The 22,322-nt window shown below is 38.7% G+C and overlaps 2 protein-coding genes across 2 annotated transcripts; both read right to left on the bottom strand.

The window, feature by feature from the left end:
* Window positions 1–6,901: 6,901 nt before the first annotated feature.
* LOC134790888 (uncharacterized) lies at window positions 6,902–9,136 on the bottom strand. The gene is made up of 3 exons (XM_063761875.1): window positions 8,975–9,136; window positions 8,208–8,305; window positions 6,902–7,308 (listed from the first exon to the last, which is right to left on the bottom strand). The coding sequence occupies exons 1-3, from the start codon at window positions 9,087–9,089 to the stop codon at window positions 7,075–7,077; spliced, it is 447 nt and encodes a 148-aa protein (XP_063617945.1). The 5' UTR covers window positions 9,090–9,136; the 3' UTR covers window positions 6,902–7,074.
* Window positions 9,137–19,935: 10,799 nt separating this feature from the next.
* Window positions 19,936–21,732, bottom strand: LOC134791001 (uncharacterized). Its single transcript, XM_063762050.1, has 3 exons — window positions 21,577–21,732; window positions 20,937–21,037; window positions 19,936–20,234 (listed from the first exon to the last, which is right to left on the bottom strand). Exons 1-3 carry the CDS (start codon window positions 21,686–21,688, stop codon window positions 20,019–20,021), a joined length of 429 nt encoding a protein of 142 aa, XP_063618120.1. The 5' UTR covers window positions 21,689–21,732; the 3' UTR covers window positions 19,936–20,018.
* Between the last annotated feature and the right edge of the window lie 590 nt (window positions 21,733–22,322).

Genomic DNA, 22,322 nt, shown 5'->3' with positions numbered 1-22,322 from the left:
TTCTATGACGGCTGATTGGTGATCACGTGGTGCTTTCCATAGAGCCGCTCCTACTCGCTATACAGGATGTTAATAAAAATGGGACATAAAGGGAAACTCTAAAACATAGCGCCACTTGCACCATCCCACTAACCCGGGGTTAAACGGTTAAACCGTAAACCTAGTGTAAAATTGTACTGTTAACCATGGTAACTCCAGGTTTAACCGGTTAACACCGGGCTAGTGGAATGGTGCAAGTGGCGCTAAGTATTAAACTGAAACAGCGTTTCTGGTGCAGCGTCGCAACACATTTTCAGTGTGTTATTATTTGTCAGAATGACTTCCAACCGCGGACAATGGCGAGAAATCGTACGGCAAGCAACCACTGATGTCAGCAGTTGACCACGACACTGCAAAGAGTATAACGACAACGAAGAAGGTACCTACTATATAGTTTTCCGGAGGCGAAAGTGTTCAGTTCTCGGTCGGAATACCAACTCCGGCCCGCTATTCTTAACCTCGTTACCGGTTGCAATTTGGACAGTTCATTAAATTTAATTTGCGTCTAACGAGCGGCCGCAATTAGCGCCACCTATTGTGTGTCCCGGAAAATTATCTGCCGCCGAATGTACAATGCAAGAGCGGATGGCCTCGGGGTAAGGCGTGCTTACCAACCGGAGATCGCGGGTTCAAGCCCCGGCTCATATACCAATGAGTTTCTTGGAACTTTGATCGAAATAATTCTGCCGTGCCCCCGCCAAGTCGAGCAAAACAAGAAAAATAATGAAGAATTCCGTAGCTGTAGATCTGTAGTGTAGGTACATTAACTAGGTAGTACGCTAGTTGTCCTGGGTACGAAATCTTACCTAATATACGTTTTACTTTTCAAACATGTACAATCGGGCACATTCCCGGTGAACCACTTCAGAAAAATTTTACCTCGATCCTTACGAGCGAGCTAAATCAGGGTCGGGTTGAGAGTCCAGAATTGATAATAATAATATGGTATGTACATGTATAAAAAAAAGAAAAGTAATTGCTACATTCCTCGAAGATCACATAATTATAATTATTATAAACTATGGTGTCCTTATTTTTATTATGCAGTTAAAAAAAACAACGCATAACACGAAGCAATGTCTTTTTATTATCTTCCCTTCAAAGCCCAAACATTCAATATTCTCTTTACAGAAATCAAGTACATACCTACCTGAATTTTGTACTTCATTAAATCGAAAAATTAAATGTGATCTTTATATTTCCAAAAAACAGACATAATATATTGGAATTATTTATTTTAAACAAACCGAAACCTATTTCCTAAGGGCCACTTGCACTATCGCACTAACCCGGGGTTAAGCGGTTAAACCATTAACCCAGTGTCAAATTGTACTGGTAACCATTGTTACTCCAGGTTTAACCGGTTAACCCCAGGTTAGTGGAATGATGCAAGTGGCGCTTAGTCGTTAATAAATCATGGAGCATAATATAAGAAGTTAACATGATATTATGCTTTTCCCTTGAGCTTCGTGCTATCAAGATTGCACTTTAATTTATATGCAACCCCAATCTTCCAAAAACTTTTGGGATGTCATTGGAAAGGTACACTTTTTTAAAGAAAACCGGGAGCTTTGCAGGGAGGGACTTCAAATGATTGTCACTAACGTCAAGATACTCCAGGCGTCTGGTATTGTCCAGCAGACCCTCAGGCAAGGTTTCTAAGCTGTTGTGACTCAGATCCAGGTACCGCAGCTCCGTTGTATCAGCCAATAGATAGATAGATAGATAGATTTATTTATTGGTACTGATCATACACTGTCAACATGGGTTAATATTTACAATTTACAATGAGATTCAAGTGAATTACAATTAATGATTTCATAGTAGGTATATAAAAATTTCAATTAGATATCAATTCAAAAAATAATAATACGATAATAATCAAGTCCGTACAATAAAAATTACAATAAATTAAAATTAAAACAATAATAATGCATTAAAAACAATAAATTTATAGTAATAATAATGTCAATGTCAATTATGTATTTTTTATAGGTATTTTTATTCATCAAAGAACTCGTTTACTGTGTAGTAAGCCTTCATTAGACAATATATTTTCAGCTTGTTTATGAATTGGCGTTCGGTGGCAACGTCTTTAATTGCCTCAGGAATCTTATTATAGACTTTAGCACCCATTATCTTGATAGACTTGCCGGTTTTCTGTAGCCTGTGTGCGGGGACAGCCAGCCCAGGTTTCCTCCTTGCGGAGTAGCTCCTTACTACGGGGAATTCATCTGGGTTCTTTCTCACGTACTTACCCACCTCAAAAATATAGAGTGAAGGCACTGTCAAGACTCTGAGGTGAATGAAGAGCTGAATAGATCACCAGGTATTTGGGTTAGATTCCGCAATTGTGTCAACTTCAAACTCTTCAGCGCACTGCATCCTACTAACCAATGATCTGGGAGTGCAGACAACGTCCCATCTATCAACGCCAGATGTTTTAAGTTACTGCAGTTCCCAAATAGCCTTCCCATCATATAAACTTCTATAAAAGTAGCGTTGCGTAAATGAGGCATGGCAGCTAGCCCTGCGTCGGGAGCGTGAAGAACCAGCTCTTCAATCCTTGTAGCGCTTAGCTTTTCTGCATTTAGCAAATATGGCTCTCGTAGTTCCAGTCGTTTCAAATTGGAGAATTTTGACAAATCCATCACTTCTTCGAGACCCGTATCAACTAAAGTTAAGCTCTTAATATTATGTATACTTATAAACTGATCAGTGGTCATTGGGATTCCACGCAAAGTCAAATGTTCCAAGGAATTTATAGATATTTCGTCGGCAGCAGCTGTTAGCCAGTTGTTACTTCTCGCTTGGTATTTACTTTTAATTTGCTGAAGATCATCCGTCGAAAACCATTGGCTGTTTTGAGGTCGTGTCGTGCTTAAACTGATAGTGAGGGTTTTGGCGTACGTGCTGTTTATATTGAGGTTCATGAAGATATCTGTGAAAGACGTTATCATTTAGCTGTCATTTATTTTGAATACTTAGGGTAGAGCGAGTGTTTTGGATTTCTCCGGGAATTAGATTAACACGAGCATTCAACTTAAATTTTAACTTGCAATGTTAGTACCTATGTTAGAGTTAAAATTATGTGTCTCAGGTAAATTCTATTAACCAATTGCTGGTATTCGATTACGCTCAAATTTTGTAGGATAAAGTATGAAAGACCGGTGAGAATGCAATCGAGCTGACCTGACTGATAATAGAGACTTAAAGTGGAGCATACCCGTGTAAGAGGAATGTTGCAGTCAACCAGCTCAACTTTTTAGGCGACGTAAGGCATAATGAACGGTTCGCGGGGTAGCCGGTTAGGTTGAGGCCTTTTTTTAACGTTGGGGAATTGCGTTCACGCATGCCGCCTGGCCCGGGGGAACCAGGAGCGATGACGGACTAACCAGTAATAGGACTAGCGTCTAAAACTACCAACTAATGCCGACTCTGCCTTTTAGATGAGCGCCGCAGGATCACTATCAGCATTCGACAGCGTACGTTGGGTTGAGGCCTGCACATGACCAGCGTACGGCGTAGTGGCCGGATCGTGTCACTACGGACATATGTGGGCCTGGAAATAGTGGCAACGTTACATACCACTGTAAGAAGAGTCCAGAGGAATATTGCAGTCAACCAGCTCAACTTCGTAGGCGACGTAAGGCATAATGAAGTGGTTCGCGGGGTAGCCAGTTGGGTTGAGGCCTGCACATGACCAGCGTACGGCGTAGTGGCCGGATCGAGTCGCTACGGACATATGTGCGCCTGGAAATAGTGGCAACGTTACATACCACTGTAAGAAGAGTCCAGAGGAATATTGCAGTCAACCAGCTCAACTTCGTAGGCGACGTAAGACATAATGAAGTGGTTCGCGGGGTAGCCAGTTGGGTTGAGGCCTGCACATGACCAGCGTACGGCGTTGAGGCCGGATCGAGTCGCTACGGACATATGTGGGCCTGGAAATAGAGGCAACGTTACATACCACTGTAAGAAGAGTCCAGAGGAATATTGCAGTCTATCAGCTCAACTTCGTACGCGTCGTAAGGCATCCTGTTGAGTACCGCGGGCGCGAGGTAGCCGGTTAGGTTGAGGCCTCCGCATGACCAGCGTACGGCGTGGAGGCCGGATCGAATCGCTACGTACATACGCGCGCCTGAAAAAGTAGAAAGTGTTCTTATGCGTAAATTATAAATAAATAAATATTGGGGAGATCTTACACAGATCGACCTAGCCCCAAACTAAGCATAGCTTGTACTATGGGTACTAGGCGACGATATAAACATACTTATATAGATAAATATAACTTATATACATAGAAAACACCCATGACTCAGGAACAAATATCTGTATTCATCATACAAATAAATGCCCTTACCAGGATTCGAACCCAGGACCATCGGCTTCGCAGGCAGGGTCACTACCCACTAGGCCAGACCGGTCGTCAGTTATCATTGTTCTAAGATGTTTCTTTCAAAATAAATCACGTTCTGAAAACGTTACTTTCAATGTGGGTCAGAGAGCGAGAGAGTACCGTGCCTACCCCCCAAAAAGGGAGGGGAAAGGTCGGATTCCCAGGTCCAATCTTTGCTATATTTCTTCCTACTCTTAGGAGCTAGGGCACATTATATATCATTTTCATATAATTTAGGGATGAAAACATTATATTCATATGTTTAAACCGCCAAGTTAAATGTTTTTTTGAAGATTTTTAACTTTTGACTTTGGCCATAATTACATTTTTATGGAAATCGTTACTCAATCCGCCTCATATTTTTACAAAAAAATGTATGAATGCCTGCTTTGAAGTGCTACTTTATAGAATAAGGATGCCCTAAATTATATGAAAATCATATATAACTTGCCCTAGTTGCTAAGAGCAGGAAGAAATATAGCTTAGATTGGACCTGGGAATCCGACCCTTTCCCCTCCCTTTTTGGGGGGTATGCACGGTACGATCTCGTAGCTACTGGGCCAAATCAGCTTTGTTTGACCTTAGGAACAATCGTGCCAAGCGGCATCGCCTGAGTCAAAAGTGCATACCCACTGCACTCACTTAGCTTACGAGCTCAATTTCAAAAAAATCTAAATTTTTAAAGCCTTTATCTCGGAAACTATTCAATCTACAGAGACAGTTCTAATCTTGTATTGTAGCAAATTTAGTCTTCTTTAAAAACGTCTAAGGAAGGTACTAGCAAAAGCTAGTCCTTTAGGGTTAGAATCGCCCAAAACTAAACAAAGACCGAAATTGTCGCAGCTTTTTAGATTTTTGACAAAGTTGCGTTCGGCGCTTGAGGTCACCAACTTGGATTATTCATTGGACCAACATCAAAAATAAGTCTGTAAACAATCAGAACTACCGAATTTGACGCAAACGCTAAATGTATAATTTTAAGCAAACCAAAAAATTTAATAAAATTATAATTTTAGTTCATTTCACTTTACTATAAAATCTGTCATACCTTCAAGGAGATACTCCTTCAAGAGCCAGCCATCGTTGGTGTGTCTGTCGCGCGTGACGCATAAAGGGTAGTCACACTCCGGTAGGAACTGGGCGCGTGCGCAGCCCAGCGCGCATAACAGAGCAAGCGCCTTCATTCTTCGACGTCACTATGAACTATTTTACATGTTTTACTTTTAAGTATTTTTATTTAGTCTGATAGTAAGGACGGGTTATTCTGACAGTCTGATATCTGATAAACTTCTATGAAATTATGACGTGTAAATAACACTTCCACTGCGTGGGCTATCAAAATCGCTGCAGACTTTTCTTGAAAAAGCCTGCTGAATGTTTTGCGTCGGGGTTTAAAAATACAAGTTGCTAATACATACCAATACGTATGTATCCAATACACGACAGTTCATAATGTTATCCCTATAAACACTAAGTCAACGCGCTGACATTCATCGAATATTGTTATTTTCCTTCCCTGTAGCTTCATTGCGATAAACACAATGAAGATTACCCAGTTGTTATTGTCGTTATAACATTTTGACGGCCGGTCTGGTCTAGTGGATAGTGACCCTGTCTGCTAAGCCGATGGTCCTGGGTTCGAATCCCAGTAAGGGCATTTATTTGTGTGATGAACACTAATATTTGTTCCTGAGTCATGGTTGTTTTCTATGTATATAAGTATGTATTTATCTATACAAGTATGTATATCGTCGCCTAGTACCCATAGTACAAGCTTTGCTTAGTTTGGGGCTAGGTTTGATCTGTGTAAGATGTCCCCTAATAAAAAAAATAAAAAAAAAAAAAAACATCATCATTATTTCGCTGACTTACAAATAAATTAATTACTTAGGATCACCGTTGAAGCGATCGCTACATTTTATTGTAGTTAGGTGTAGGAATATTCATATTTCACAGCTGTTCGACGTTATTCAGTTTCTTGTATGTGGTTGGTGTAACTGGGCCCCTATATTTTAACGAATGATTTTGTATATTACCGAATGGGTTCCGCAGGTTGGCTGGGTAGAGGTAGACCAAATAATAGCGGACGGGAAGACCTTTTTGCAGCGACTGGCGTAATCAATAATCAATTAATCATGCACCAAACCGTGATGAGTGGCGGAAGAAAGGAGAGGCTTTTGCCCAACAGATATATAACAATAAAAATACAATATAATTGTATACTTATGCAATTTTAGGTTAAAACTTAACTTTAGGTACATTAAACTAAATTAGGTACATTAAAGCGCGGTCGCACTCCCATTAAATTGATACAGTAGCGCGTATTTTTTTGTATCAAATTAGTTACCTATACCTACTAAAAAAAGCATTCGAGTGTTTACAGTAAGTATTAGGCACTGCGAAACTGCAAAAGAAATACTTCAACAAACACAAATAAAAACAAAACACAAATTAAACACAACAACGATTTATAAAACACTATATTGAATATGTCTGAAGCGATTTGCCATTAAACCTCTATCTAAGTTCATGTGGGGTGAGATTAACATAGTTTACTCAGGGCAAGACTAACAGTATGAGGATTCCCTACATGAGTTACTCTTGCCCCAGTGTTTGTTTTACACCATCAGACCTTATTAGTGGACACTTGCGATGAGTGGTCTAACAGGGACTCTACAGTCCTGCTCGATCTTCCACACCAGAGGTCCACATTCAGTGTCGTCGCCACAGGAAGCGAATACGGGTGACAGCACCTGGTCAGCGAGGGCCTGGACTGTCGGAGGTAAGGGTTGGGGTCCGTAAGGCGTGGGGTACTCGTTGCATACCTCTACCGTCTGCCTGGCTACCTCTCCGTTGTACGCGGTACATTTCTGTTTGCAATCAACATAATCGAGTTAATAACAGTATAAGTACAGTCACGGACTTCCATTTTTGAGCCATTTAGGGTTTACTTTACATTGGACATTTCATACAGTTACTATTGATAGCTATATCTTGAAACTCAGATGGATCAACAATCAAAGTTCGTATTTACTACAAAAAATATCAGAAAATCTTTTTATTTATGCACTTTTTGTTAACTGTCCACAGAAAGGACAACTTTGTTTTGAAATCTATGTACCTATGACCAATAAATGTCATAATAATGATTAAATAACTTTATAGAACGTATTATTCACAGATATGTTATCATCTGACCTTGCGTCATGGTATAATCGGGACGTGGTGTTGAAGACGGATAGGCCAAAAGTTGGACAGAATGAATACCAAACAACACAACGTATAGAAAGAATAAGAATATCAAAACGAGAAGAAGAAAACCATGAATAGGAGGTAATAGGTGCGACAGCAAAGTCAAATGGCGTTATAACAGTTTTAATCTTCTGTCGAAAGATGGCTGTAAATTTACTGTGGCTACATAATTTACTTTGACAATCCGACTCTATTTCAAATTCTCTTTGGTATTACATAGAATCGAAAGTACCATCAACATTTGGGGTATTTAGTGTCCCCAGTTTTTCATACATATTTTGGGCGTCAGTTTTGTAACGATCCATACAAAATGTACCTATGTGAAAATGCGTTACAAAACTGACATGTTTTTTGCGTCACATTTTTTTCTTTTTAAATCGATAGTCCTCGTGATTCTGAGTAGAAATAACCCAAAACTGGATGGATTTTCGAAAAAAAGTGAAAATGCCCACATAGGTAAAATCAAAATTATAACTAAAACTGTTCTTGCTGTTTTTTGTAGTAATTGTGCACTTACATTGGGAATTACTGTCAGTGGTTGACTGTGCCCGTCAGACATCAATGTAAATCTAGAACCACGGCAAGGTTGATAAGGCACAGATCTTGGCGGGATATCTGTAAATAATGTATATAATAAAGTAAATAACACACAAATCAGGATCCATAGGTAGCCTGATGCAGGATCTAACAAGTAAAGTAACACTTTGATATGGTTTTAAATACACACACGCTACCGAGTAAGTACCGAGGAGTGTAGTCAGGAGCAGTGTTGGCTGAAACGTTAATGCAATTAACCATTATTGGCCATTAACATTGGTTAACATTGGTTAATGATTAATTGCAATTAACGTTCGGCCAACACTGGTCAGAAGCTTGTTGGCGGACCGGCGCGGCGGCGGCGGCGGAAGCGGCGGTTGGGGGTGAGCGTTCTTCGACTTAAAATACGTGAGTGACCCGTTTTCAATATAATGTTTAATACCATAACAAATTGTTAAACCTCAATCAGGCTGAAGGTTCTGTTCTATGAAGCAGGTTGAAAGTAATAATTCATTTTGACCCCAGGGAGTTCCACTTTTAAGATTCTTATTACGATTTCGGACATTCGGTTCATTGGATTTGTCATGTATACATATTTTTTGTCCAAATATACTTAACTCCCTATTCCATAAATTCCTTAACACCTCAACTAGGTATCTAAAAAAGTCCTGAACAATACCTAACGGCATTCTAACCCAGCGTCCTCCAGTTTCATAGGCAGAGTATGAGAAGCCTTTATGACCTTACCCATAATCAATTTAACGCATTTTGCTCCCAGTCCTATATCGACGAGCGTGATTTTAGCGTTTGACACAGCGAGTAGCGCAGTGAGCGCGAGCAGCGAGCGGGCGAGCGGCGACATGGCGGCGGCGGCGTCGGCGGGAGAGGCGACGAGAATGGAGACATAGCAACGCCGACGCCATTATATAGCGTGGCGCAGGGGTATCGAATCGTTTAGGATGATTAAATTCTTCCGATTTAACGATTCGTCTTTACCCTAGTTATAAATAATATTGATATATTGTGATGAAGTGACAAATGATATCACTAAGGCACTAGTCCCACCAAGGGCTAGTGCGAGCTATCGACTATTTTCTCGCTCAAGAAACAAACAAAAGATAGCGATTCCGTGTCGGTAAAAGAGAGAGATATATTAATAATTGATCGCTGGCTGTTCACACTGCCCGCGAGGACTCTCTTTACACTCTTTACTCGCAGGCGATAAAAGCTATCAACAATAAAATCGCTCAGCGGTACTCGCTAAGCGATGCTCACTTGGCGGTCGGTGAGACCATGCAAATAGGGATGTATTTGTTATGAATTTAAAACAATCATTTGAACTATCATTGTTGTCTAGCTCAGACATAGTCGTATTGTTTTACCACCTCTATATCGCGAAGTAATTGCTCTAATCGCTTCTCGCTCATCGTTCTTGGTGGGACCAGTACCTAAGACTCCGCTTTTGTTCTGTTTGTCAGTGGTCTGTAATTCAAGAGCTTCAATAGGTAGAAGGTTCAAATTTACTCGGAGCATGTTTTAATAATAAAAATAAAAGAAAATTTGTAAATAAGGGTGCTATTCATACAAATACTACGTGAATTTTTTGGTGTTTTTTTTTTAGAATCTGTGATGAAAGGGTCCTCTATTCCTTAACCCGTCACAGATTTATAGAAATATTTCATTTCAACAAAATATAATAAAAAAAAATAAACGTTATTTGTATTTTTAAATATCGAACGATATCCAGCAGCGTTAAGGCACATCACACGACATCTCAGGCGACTCGTTTCGTGCAACACTAAATTGCTTCTAGAGTTAGACCAAGAAAAGTCTGCAACGCTTATATTGATAGCATACCTACGCATTGCAAGTGTTATTTATACGTCATAATAAATAAATTCTTTATTTGGCAGGCAAGAAACCCAAAAAAATAAATACAATACAATATAATAAAATGTGTAAAAGTAAATATAAAATACAGTAAAACTTACAACCTAAAACAATGAAATAAAACATTTACAAACTTTTGCACTAAAGATGGCCGTTCTCAGACCGGTGCAGTTTTCGCCAATGTTTGTTAAATTCGTCACTGTAGTCTTTAGCTACCAGTGACAGAATTTCATTGTCAGAGGCTAGCAGTCTCGCCCGGAAGGCAGCCGACCTGGCTCTCAGAATGGCGAAGAAGTCAGGGACTCTCGCGTCCGCAAACATACCTTTCGCACTGCAGAAACGCGGTAATTTCAACAAAATACGAAAGGCGTTGTTGTACTGTACCCTCAGCGCGTTGAAGGAGTGCCTGGTGTACCTATTCCAAAGCTGACAAGTATAAAAACATTGGCAAAAGGCTTTGAACAGGGTCACCTTTACCTCACTCGAGCAACGCGCAAAGCGTCGAGCCAACATGTTGCACCGAACCGCGAGAGCCCTGCGCTCCCTCTCCATATCGGCGTCATCTTTCAAGTACTCGTTCAGGATATGTCCCAAGTACTTGAAGCTCGTTACAACCCGAATTGGCGCACCACTCATACACACCGTAGGTATCACCTCCGGACCCTTCCCTGACCTAAAAACGAGCATTTCCGTCTTAAGCACGTTATATTTTAGGCCATGCGTACTGGCATAGTGTTCGCAGATCTTGAGCAGCTTTACAAGACCGTTTATCGAGGGGCTGAGAAGCACCATATCGTCTGCGTAGCTCAGATTGTTAACACATACGTTACCAATATGGCAACCGACGTTAGAGCCTCTCAGCTCCCCGATAAGGTCATTGACATATAGATTGAATAGGTCCGGAGATGTCAACCCACCTTGGCGCACTCCACAGTCTAGCCTGTAGTCGTTAGACTGTGTGTCACCCCATTTTACATTGTTAGTTTGGTTCTCGTACCAGAACCTCAACAGACCTACAACCTCGGGAGGTGTTCCAGACGTAAAAAGCTTTTTCCACAGCAAATCATAGTTGACTAAGTCAAAAGCACGGCTGAGATCTAAAAAGCACGCGTACACTGACGTCTCCCTTTTGACATAGTGATTCACTGTGTACTTCAGACCTAATATTGCAGAATCTGTTGAAAGTCCTGGGCGAAAACCAAACTGCGCCTGATCAATTTTAAGATTCCTGGTCAATTCGGGCTGTAACAGCCTTTCGAGCACTTTGCCGATTATCGTAGCCAGAGAGATAGGCCTGTAGTTGTTAAGACTAGACAGGTCGCCGGTTTTATTCTTAACAATAGGGACAACTATTGTTTTCATCATGTCAGGAGGAAGATAACAATGGGCTAGGCATGGATTATGCGATGTTTATGCCATTATTGTTTCCACCTAGTCGCGATTCTACACAATATGAATTCCACGCAGCTGAAGTTTATCACGAGCGTTATTCTTCACAGTCATTATTTCAGCACAATCTTGACTCTACCTAGTAGCGATTCTACACAATATTTATTCCACACATCTGCAGTTTATCACATGCGTTATTCTTCACAGTCATTATTTCAACACAATCTTGACTCTACCTAGTAGCGATTCTACACAATATTTATTCCACACATCTGAAGTTTATCACATGCGTTATTCTTCACACAAATATATTACTATACAATCGTCGCAACTCTTATTAATGTTCGACATCGGTCACATTTCTGGTAAAAAGGCACCTTATATGAGTATTTTTTTTTATAATAAGGTATTAATACTAACTACTAAGAAACAGTTTTCATATCAGAAATAAACTTACTACTTACTATTACAGAATCTCGAAAAGACAGATGTCACTCATGAAACTCATCTGCTTTAGAAAATAAAATCTATGATTTCGCGTTTTATGTTTTTGTTTCTTACGATACGCCACTGTATTCATTTTACAAAGAAATATGCAAAAATGACAGTTTTGTTTTTATTTTTTACAAAAATGTATATATCAGTTTTTGCTTCTAATAACCTCAGGAATGTGCTGTTAAAATTATTCGGTTTCCTCCTGATACACCGTGTATAACTTTCGCCACGATCCCCCAGGGTAACCTTTCTTTAAAAAAATTCGCTACGTTTTCGTGAATAACTGGGACTATTACAGGTGAAGACCTGTGCGACAGCATAGTGTCTATCTCTTTCTTACTTACTTATAAGTACGTTAGTGAGAATAGATCGAAAGTATAAAAACGTTCAAATTAGTAGAACTGATCTGCTTTTTACTGATATCCGTGGATAGGTAATATTGTCCGTATTGCCTCCATCTAATACTTAATAATACTAGTAGTAACGTAAGGCATGTGCAAACAAGTGTCATTGTGAAGGATGAGGAATTGGAATTAGTTGATAGTACAGTTTTTCTTGGTATAACTTTAGATTCTAAACTCCAGTGGGGTCCCCATATTGCTACTCTTTCGAATAGACTGAGCTCTGCAGCTTTTGCAGTGAGCAAAATCCGTCAGTTAACTGATGTGAAAACAGCTCGATTAGTATATTTTAGTTACTTCCATAGCATTATGGCATATGGTATTTTACTGTGGGGCGGTGCTTCAGAGATAAATACCATTTTTGTTCTGCAGAAGAGGGCTATTCGAGCAATATACAAAATGAACCATAGAGACTCACTTAGAGATAAATTTAAGGAAATTGACATAATGACAGTGCACTGTCAATACATTTATGAGAATATTCTGTATGTACATAAAAATATTGTAAATTTTAGGAAAAATTGTGAAATTCATAATATTAATACTAGAAATAAACATAAGCTCGCAGTGCCCTTCACTCGGCTCCATAAAATTAAAAAATCATTCATGGGTAATTGTGTAAGATTTTATAATAAACTTCCAAACCATATTACTGAATTATCTATTAATAAATTTAAGAATTATGTAAAGCGTAAACTTATTTCTAAAGCTTATTATACCACACAAGACTACATGAATGATATTACAACGTGGGATTAATTGTTATTCGAAATGATTATTTATTTATTAGGTATATTTGATTATTGATGAGGAAATGGATATTCCGATGTAATACTATCTACTTCTTTTGTCACTTATGCTTTTTTTTCGACATTTAGATTTTATTCTAGAAATTCTAGACTAGTATTTTTTTATACAATCTTTTTAATGTTTGACGATCCTTTTGTGAAATTTTTAGTGTTAAATTTGATATGTATAATAATCCAATTTTATTATGGAATAATATTAACATCAATAAATTGCTCTGATAATTAGATTAAGATTAATTACGATTCATAAGAGCTTGTTGCTAGGCCTACATGAATAAAGTAAATTTTGTTTGTTTGTTTGTTTGTTTGACTTCTCACCCAGCAAATGCAAAAAATAAATGGAGTTGTGTAGAACCACATTAATAAGAGTTGCGACGATTGTATAGTAATATATTTGTGTGAAAAATAACGCATGTGATAAACTTCAGATGTGTGGAATAAATATTGTGTAGAATCGCTACTAGGTAGAGTCAAGATTGTGTTGAAATAATGACTGTGAAGAATAACGCATGTGATAAACTGCAGATGTGTGGAATAAATATTGTGTAGAATCGCTACTAGGTAGAGTCAAGATTGTGCTGAAATAATGACTGTGAAGAATAACGCTCGTGATAAACTTCAGCTGCGTGGAATTCATATTGTGTAGAATCGCGACTAGGTGGAAACAATAATGGCATAAACATCGCATAATCCCTAGGCATGCATTGAAAAAATCTGCTAGGACACGATATAGCTCGTCACTACCGTAGAAAATGTGCTCCACGCTAAGTCCATCGTGCCCCGGGGACTTCCCACGCTTCATATTTTTTACGACATTGGCAATATCTCTCATTGTAAAAACGAGCTTATTGTCGTGAGGGATCACCGGGACTGAAAGCTCCGACGGGGGCACACCTTCCACGTTCAAGGGCGTAACCTTGAAATGAGAGGCGAACATATCCGCTATCTGATTGGGTTCACTCACATTGTTAACTGACGCTGGCAACCCTTGTTTACTATTAAGAGCCTTTGTTGCTTTCCAAAATTTTGAGAAATTATTATTCGCGCGATTTAAAGTTAAAATATTCATTTTTATTTGTTCCTCATTCTTCTGGCACCATTTTAATTTATTTTTAAACACTTTACGGCTGTTTCGCATATTTTCGTAATAAACGCCAGAACTAGGGTTGCCAGCTACCGCCCAACATTTATAATGCATTTTAGCAGTCTCATGAGATTCCCTGACATGATGATTCCACCCGGCGACCTGACTCCTCCTTGTTGAACCGGTTTGAGAACGGCGGTGGCAGGTACGAACGGCTGCATTCTGTAAAGTCCTCACTATCTCATTATATCTACCATCTAATATTAACTTATAATTATTTAAATTATTACTTATGCTAATATCACAGGCAATACAATGACCAGGAGAAATTACATTTTTAAATTGATAATAACACGTTTCCGCATACTTATATGACTGCTCTTTACTCTTGTTGTTCCAAAGTACTTTACTTAGATCATTAGAAGGGCAATGGTTAAGTTTTGTGATCATAACAGTCATGTCAAGTACAATATATAGCGGAAAGTGATCCGACCAGCACACGTCATTGTCCACACGCACACATTTAATCAGTTCGCACGCCGCAGAGGTAGTCACGCAGTGGTCGAGCCACCGGCGCGCACCACTCGCCTCGCACAAGTACGTGTATGTATTGGGTTGACTACCTAAGAATTTAACGTCAGCGCATTCCCATTGTTCATCCCTACAAAAATTATCGAGTTCTTGACCAAACCGTGAATTCGGGTGTGCATTATAATCACCTAAGATAAACGCGTTCTCCACTTCACTGTCATTAATAACAGCACTAATTATTCCCAGACAGTTCGTGAAATTCATTAGGTCCTCACTTTTGTTACTGTCATACGGCATGTAAACACTAAAAGCCAGAAACGCGTTATCCTCGATTTGAACACGCACCGCAATGATTCTGTCACTACAACAGTCCACTACGCACACGTTTTTGAAAACCGATTTCCTCCACATTAGCGCGAGCCCGCCGTACGGCCTCCCATGAAGTACACCGGCTGATGAGTCCACAGACGAAATGGCATAGCAACCGAAGTCGTCATGAATTTCATGTATGAAGTTTAAATCATGTTGTAATAGCCAAGTTTCCTGTAGCGCTATGAGATCAACAGTTTTGCAGATGTCTCGTACATGTTGGACCGATCGTTTAATCGACTTACAATTAAATGATACGAAAGATACCGTAAGTCGTAGATTTTATCTTACAGTCGTAGATTTAGAAGACTTTCAAAAGGGGTTTGAAAACCTCGGTTTTATATCAGTACTAGATGAAAACCCGGCTTCGCTCGGGTAAAATAAATAATAGTAATAGGTAATACTCATTTTGAATTAAGTAATTATTTACTTTTAGACTTCATACCTTCATCAAGGCGGTTACAAACCTATCTCATCTCAGAAAACTTTAAATCCGTAACATACAATCATAACTCGAAAAATTTACTATTCCGATAATTATATCTAAAAACAAATATGTAATTAAAAAAACCTAATCCGCTTTTCTGGTAGCAGTTCGGTTCTGTAAGGATCACAGTTCTAACCTGACCCACTTTTCTGGTCGCAGATCGGTTCTGTGAAGGCCGCATTTATAACCTAGCCCACTTTCCAATCTCAAAAGAGGGAACCCTTTTGTACCTACCCTTCATGGCACTAAAGTGAAAGTATGGAAATTATCACTACTATTTCATTCTTTAATATTAATGCCTATCCGTTAATATTAAATTCGTTTACAAAAAAAAAACTGAATAAGTGCGAGTCGGACTCACCCATCAAGAACGGAACACTTTTTAATATTTGTTGTTATAGCGGCAACAGAAATACATCATGTGTGAAAATTTCAACTGTCTAGCTATCACGGTTCATGAGATACAGCCTGGTGACAGAGGGACAGTGGAGTAAACTGAAATAAAGGTTCCGTCACACCGGCGCGATTTCAGAGCCGGGCCTGAGCGTTTTATATGAAAAAGCGGCGCGCCCCGCTCACGCGCCGCACGCGAAACGCGCCTGTGTGACGGAGCCTGAAATGTCAAACCGGGCAAGTGCTCGCGCACGAAGGGTTCCATACTTTTTAGTATTTGTTGTTATAGCGGTAACAGAAATACATCATCTGTGAAAATTTCAACTGCCTAGGCCTATCACGGTTCATGAGATACAGCCTGGTGACAGACAGACAGACAGACAGACAGACAGACAGACAGACGGACAATGAAGTAAAACTGAAATAAATGTCATATACCTACTAAGAAAAACCGGCCAAGTGCGAGTCGGAATCGCTAATAGGTTCCCGTTTTTTAGTTACCCTTCAGGTACGGAACCCTAGTATGAGTGTAATAGATTTGTAACCGGTCAGCAATGTGAGTCCCTTGGAGAAGCAGAGGTCTAGTCTAAACCCCCACTTACCATCGGCATTAACAGCCTTGTATTCTTGTTTGCCACCAACATGTCATATTAAAACATATTAATAAAAATTTACTCGGTCAACAATGTGAGTCCCTTGGAGAAGCAGAGGTCTAATCTAAACTCCCACTTACCATCGGCATTAACAGCCTTGTATTCTTGTTTGCCACCAACATGCCATGTTAAAACATATTAATAAAAAATTACTCGGTCAGCAATGTGAGTCCCTTGGAGAAGCAGAGGTCTAGTCTAAACTCCCACTTACCATCGGCATTAACAGCCTTGTATGCTTGTTTGCCACCAACATGTCATATTAAAACATATTAATAAAAATTTACTCGGTCAGCAATGTGAGTCCCTTGGAGAAGCAGAGGTCTAGTCTAAACTCCCACTTACCATTGGCATTAACAGCCTTGTATGCTTGTTTGCCACCAACATGTCATATTAAAACATATTAATAAAAATTTACTCGGTCAGCAATGTGAGTCCCTTGGAGAAGCAGAGGTCTAGTCTAAACTCCCACTTACCATCGGCATTAACAGCCTTGTATGCTTGTTTGCCACCAACATGTCATATTAAAACATATTAATAAAAATTTACTCATTTCATCAGTCATATCCAGCCTAGCATTGCATTGGCCCCGCTTAAATATTTCTTTAATTTGTTTTTAGTATTTGTTGTTATAGCGGCAACAGAAATACATCATTTGTGAAAATTGAAACTGTCTAGTTAATCTAGTTATCACGGTTCATGAGATCTTGAGATACAGCCTGGTGACAGACAGACGGACAGCAGAGTCTTAATATTTAATAGGGTCCCGTTTTTACCCTATGGGTACGCAACCCTAAAAAGTGACCAAGGCCTCCAGTGCCCTAGGCTGGAATCAAAGCAGCGTCCTCTGCTATTGCAGCAGGTGCCTGTGCCATTCTGCCACCGAGCCACCCACGGCGGCATAGGTCGAATTTTTCCAAGGATACTTATGCACTACTTACTGAAGGTTTATGGAGCCTCGCCATCCCTAAGCCTAAATTAAATATTTTCTGAAAATAATTTGTTTTGATCTAATAACATATTGGAGTCCTCGTAATAGGGGTCCCGTTTTTACCCTTTGGCTACAGAACCCTAAAAATCAACCTTGTTTTGGTACTATGTACTATGCTTCACTATGACTCTGAAATTTTAGCAGGAATTAATATTTTTTTTGTTGTCACCTGTCAAATTAGAATAGAATAGAATAGAATAGCCTTTATTGACCAAAAAATTAAATTTCAGCACATATTACATTTAAATAAATTCACATTTCATTTATATCAATTATTTTCAATATTTTTTCCTTAGTAACTTTATTAAATAATTTTTATGTCATTGCTTTTTAATAATTATTTCAGTCTGCCTTCTTGGCATAGGCCTCCCCCAGCTCTCTCCACAGCTCTCTATCCCTTGCCGTCCCTATCCAATTAGGTCCCGCATGCTTCTTTATGTCATCCGACCACCTCATTATTGGTCTCCCTTCTCTCCTTTTTCCATCTCTAGGATACCATTCCGCTTCCTCTCTATCCCACTTATCTTTACCTTCCCTTGCCATATGTCCAGCCCAACCTGTTGCAGTCAAAAGTGTGAACTGGCCAAAGAACTTTTAACCGACAAAAACAGGCAAAACTGCTTTGACTGAGCATGTTGGTCAAAAGTAGTTTTACCTGAAAATCATACCTATTTCTGGCAGCAGTTTCGTTTTTAGGGCGTAGCAAAAAAAAAATAACCCTAACCTACCTATCTCTGGGAACAGTTTCGTTTTTTGGGCGTAGCAAAAAAATAACCCTAACCTACCTATCTCTGCGAGTACTTTTGACTGATAGTAACAGTCACAACACAATTACTATTAACCAATGATTTTCAGGTATAACTACTTTTGACCAACATGCTCAGTCAAAAGCAGTTTTGCCTGTTTTTGTCGGTTAAAAGTTCTTTTGACCAGTTCACACTTTTGACTGCGACATATATACTATCTATATATCTTATTATATTTAATCTTATATTCAACTTACATTGACTCCGGAGATAACTTATTAGCTTTATGCAGTTGACTTTCCAATTCACCGATACACCTCAAATTTGATTCATAGTCTAAAGCACAGTTATTAAATATGTCCACAATACACTGTAGCTTTTTGCACTGTTTCACACTGGCAATGTACTTAATTAGAGTGTGTTACAGTCAGCAGTTTCTTTGAACAACGTCATTTTCATCTCGCTCACTTATTAGTTTATCACAGCTGCTTCAAGGTTGCTTTCACTTGCATTTCCAGGTAGCTAGTAGTGCCTTGACATGTAAGAATATTTGGAATCATTCTGAAATATTAAAATACAACTGAGAGACCGATGTTTATACTAAACACAATACACCCATGGAACGCTTTGAAGTTCAAATCTCGTTACGTTACGATGGCGTTTGCACTTTGCACTATGTTCGGTGACTATTTTTTATTGTTAACACACACAATACACTATTTAACAGGTTTTTATCACGTCTGGAGTACCGGATAAAGTATTTTCGAATAACAGCCGTCGTTGACGTCTAGGCAGTGTTGCTATCCTCTTAAAAGCCGTAACAGACTATCGCACGTTCTGGCTTAAAAACAAATTTATGTAATAATTATACCGGTATACATATCCATATGAAACGAAACTTAATGCAAATAATAACCATTATACATACCGGAAAGTCATCAAATAAACAGTAATATTCGTCTTGCTTTTTATTTAAAAAAAAACGACCAACCTAACTTGTAAGCATATTTGCAGTTTCTAAACGCAACGCATAGCTGTCAAATGTCAACCAACAAATTGAGCCTTTAGTATTGTTTGTCGAAATTTTTTCACTTTTAAATGCAAAATACGCGACAATACGAATTTTGCGGATATATGTTCTCGATTCAAAAGTGTTATTTTTTTACGCTCTTTTGTTTGAGCATAATTTAATTTGTTTCTACCGTCAAAGCCGCTCGCGTTTATATATAAGGATGTTTCTATGCTTTCGTTCTAAATACCTATGATTTCCCGGGAGGTCTTCGGAAAAGGGAATTAACAGACAATATCTAGAAAAGATGAAAAATAGGCTCAAGTCTCTGTTTTTAAAACTGTGACTAAAATGTATAGTCTGCGTCATAGATCGCCGAATAGAGGGTGAAACCAAACGCCTTCATAATAACATCGATTTAACTATAAGTATAATATAATCATATAGGTATTTAAGAAAAAAGATACACATTAATACACGTTTATTTGAGAAGAAAACAAAGAAACCATTCATGACAAATTTCTCAAAAACCTGGGTAATGATATATTTAGACGGCTGGTCTTCTGCATTCCTGGTCGATTTTAAAATAGAGAGGTCCACACTCAGGGTCTTTGTTACATGATGCGTACACAGGCGACACCACATTGTCACCAACCGCGAACACTAGAGGCGGGAGCAGTGCTCCCACCGTCGGACGGTGGACGTAATCATTGCACACTTCTACTGTTTGCCTCGCAATCTCTTCGTTGAATTCTGCGCAAAATTGCCCAATGCAACCAACAAACATAATTGTATCAAAACTAAGTCGCATGAAAGGCGATCATGTATACTTCGACAAGAAATTGTAGAAAATTATTTAGGGTGCTAGTTGCCACTTCCTACATAAAATGCTTAAATATGGCAACATTTTATTTTATTTTATACTTATATACGTATCTATCAAATATACTATAACTTACAATAAGTCTAGCGTTGAAGTAAAAGGTTCCGTCACAAGCAAGTATGGTTATGTGAGGCTGAAGGTCTGTTTTTTTGCGATTGATAAACATTATTTGTAAAGCACTTAAGTCAACAATAATAAGTTCCAAACTAACCTAGAGAACCATCACAGAGGTACCTGCCTGATGAAGACAATTTATGCTTGCTAATGTTAAACTATGTACATATAATAAATATATTTAGTATGTTTTATTATATTTGTTTTTGTTTATTTCATTTAGTTTTGATACAAAAGTATTTGTATAATAATTTAAGAATAGGAAGAATGATTGAAGTTTAGTTTTTAATTATAGGTGTTCAATGATTCATCGAAAGCCATCGAGTTAAATATTTCTATGGGCTAAATGCGATTTATAAGAATTTATTAAAGAAGATTAAATAAATGGCAACCAATACCAAACAATAATTAATATGATAAAAACAATAATTAATATGGTATTAATGTAATAAATTTGCACGGACTTACGTTGCGGATTGTTTTCAGGGGTGTGCTAGTGTCGTAGGACATCATCGTAAACTTAGGGAGTGCTTGGGATGTCTTGTACGGTACAGGCCTGGGAGGAATATCTACAAAACAATAAGTTTACCGAAAATTTTACACGTTAGAAATGGAACATACATACTATAACCCCTCGAGCGGCAAAACAAATATTTAAAATTTCGCGTCGGGTGGCGCACAGCCGCAAGGCGGCAAGTTTTCCATATTAAAGATGGCGGCCCGCCGCATGCGCGTCCCATTCGAGGTAGCTTGCCGCCCGAGGGGTTAATAAAATTTTCTATTTTTTGAGAGCTCATGAATAATTTGTAATATTGGTAAAATATTACTTTTTATATTGCGATAATGGCAAGTAGAAGGTATTAGACATATTATACTTAATTATGTTGTTGTTGAACTTTATACCTACTCAAATTTCTCACAACCCCAGTAAGAAAATATCTAAGTGTCAACCATTTCCTCATTTGTAATAAAAACTGCGCAAAAATTGATATTTACTTTAAAAAGCCATTACAATATACTAATTTCATTTTATGAAATACTAATGAGCATATACTTTGAAAATTAAACAAAATTATCTGATGATAAGGAGACGTATTAAAAGTATTACCTATAATGAATTTAACGCAATGTCCACCCAGTCCTAGATCGACATTCGTGACTTTAGCATCTGAGGCAAACAACGCGGCAAGCGTGAGCAGCGAGCGAGCGAGCGGCGACATGGCAGAGGCGGCGGCGGCGGCGGCGAGAATAGCGCACCGTCAACGCCGACGCCGTTATATAGTGTAAGTATAGCAAAATAAAAGGCATGGGTAACGAATCGCTTACAAAGATTACATTTTATAATTAAACTAATCGGCTCGCCACCAAATACCATGTCCATAGGTAAGCACGTGACGGAAGCGACTTAACACCTCGGCTGACGTTTTTTATGATTTCGACTACAGATTTATGTTAAAGGGCGTTTCAGGACCTCATACATCAATTTTCATTATAATCGGAACAAATATGAAGAAATTCAAGATGTCAGCGGTTTTTGTACAATTTTGACTTCGAGTTTCTATTAAAGTAAAGAGCCTTTCGAATTAGGTATTTTGAACATGATCATTACAGAAATCAAGATGGCGGTCATTTTTGACAATTTTGACTACGGATTCATGTCTTAGAAATCTTTCAGATCCATATCAATTTACGTTATGAGACCAGTAATACCTAAAGATATTTCATATGTCTCCTAAAACGCCGAGTTTGCTGCGTACCCACCACAATTGACCAGACAACAGTCCACCAAGGTAGGGTAGGTTTATTTATCTACATTATGGCCACGCATACTTTCTTACAAAGTAGTTGACCAGT

The sequence above is a fragment of the Cydia splendana genome, chromosome 5 (genome assembly GCF_910591565.1).
Source record: "Cydia splendana chromosome 5, ilCydSple1.2, whole genome shotgun sequence".
Classification (NCBI taxonomy): domain Eukaryota; kingdom Metazoa; phylum Arthropoda; class Insecta; order Lepidoptera; family Tortricidae; genus Cydia; species Cydia splendana.
This window is presented reverse-complemented; position numbering and strand designations above follow the sequence as displayed.

Bases quoted from the DNA above. Each gene is read 5' to 3' on its own strand.
- LOC134791001 (XM_063762050.1), bottom strand. From the start codon at position 21,688: ATGTCGCCGCTCGCTCGCTCGCTGCTCACGCTTGCCGCGTTGTTTGCC. The intron at 21,038-21,576 runs GTAATACTTTTA...ATTGTTTTGTAG, and splicing joins TTGCGTTAAATTCATTATAG to ATATTCCTCCCAGGCCTGTA. The intron at 20,235-20,936 runs GTAAGTCCGTGC...TGCATTGGGCAA, and splicing joins CCCTGAAAACAATCCGCAAC to TTTTGCGCAGAATTCAACGA.
- LOC134790888 (XM_063761875.1), bottom strand. From the start codon at position 9,089: ATGTCGCCGCTCGCCCGCTCGCTGCTCGCGCTCACTGCGCTACTCGCT. The intron at 8,306-8,974 runs GTAAGGTCATAA...CATTATTTACAG, and splicing joins ATGCGTTAAATTGATTATGG to ATATCCCGCCAAGATCTGTG. The intron at 7,309-8,207 runs GTAAGTGCACAA...GATTGCAAACAG, and splicing joins CACTGACAGTAATTCCCAAT to AAATGTACCGCGTACAACGG.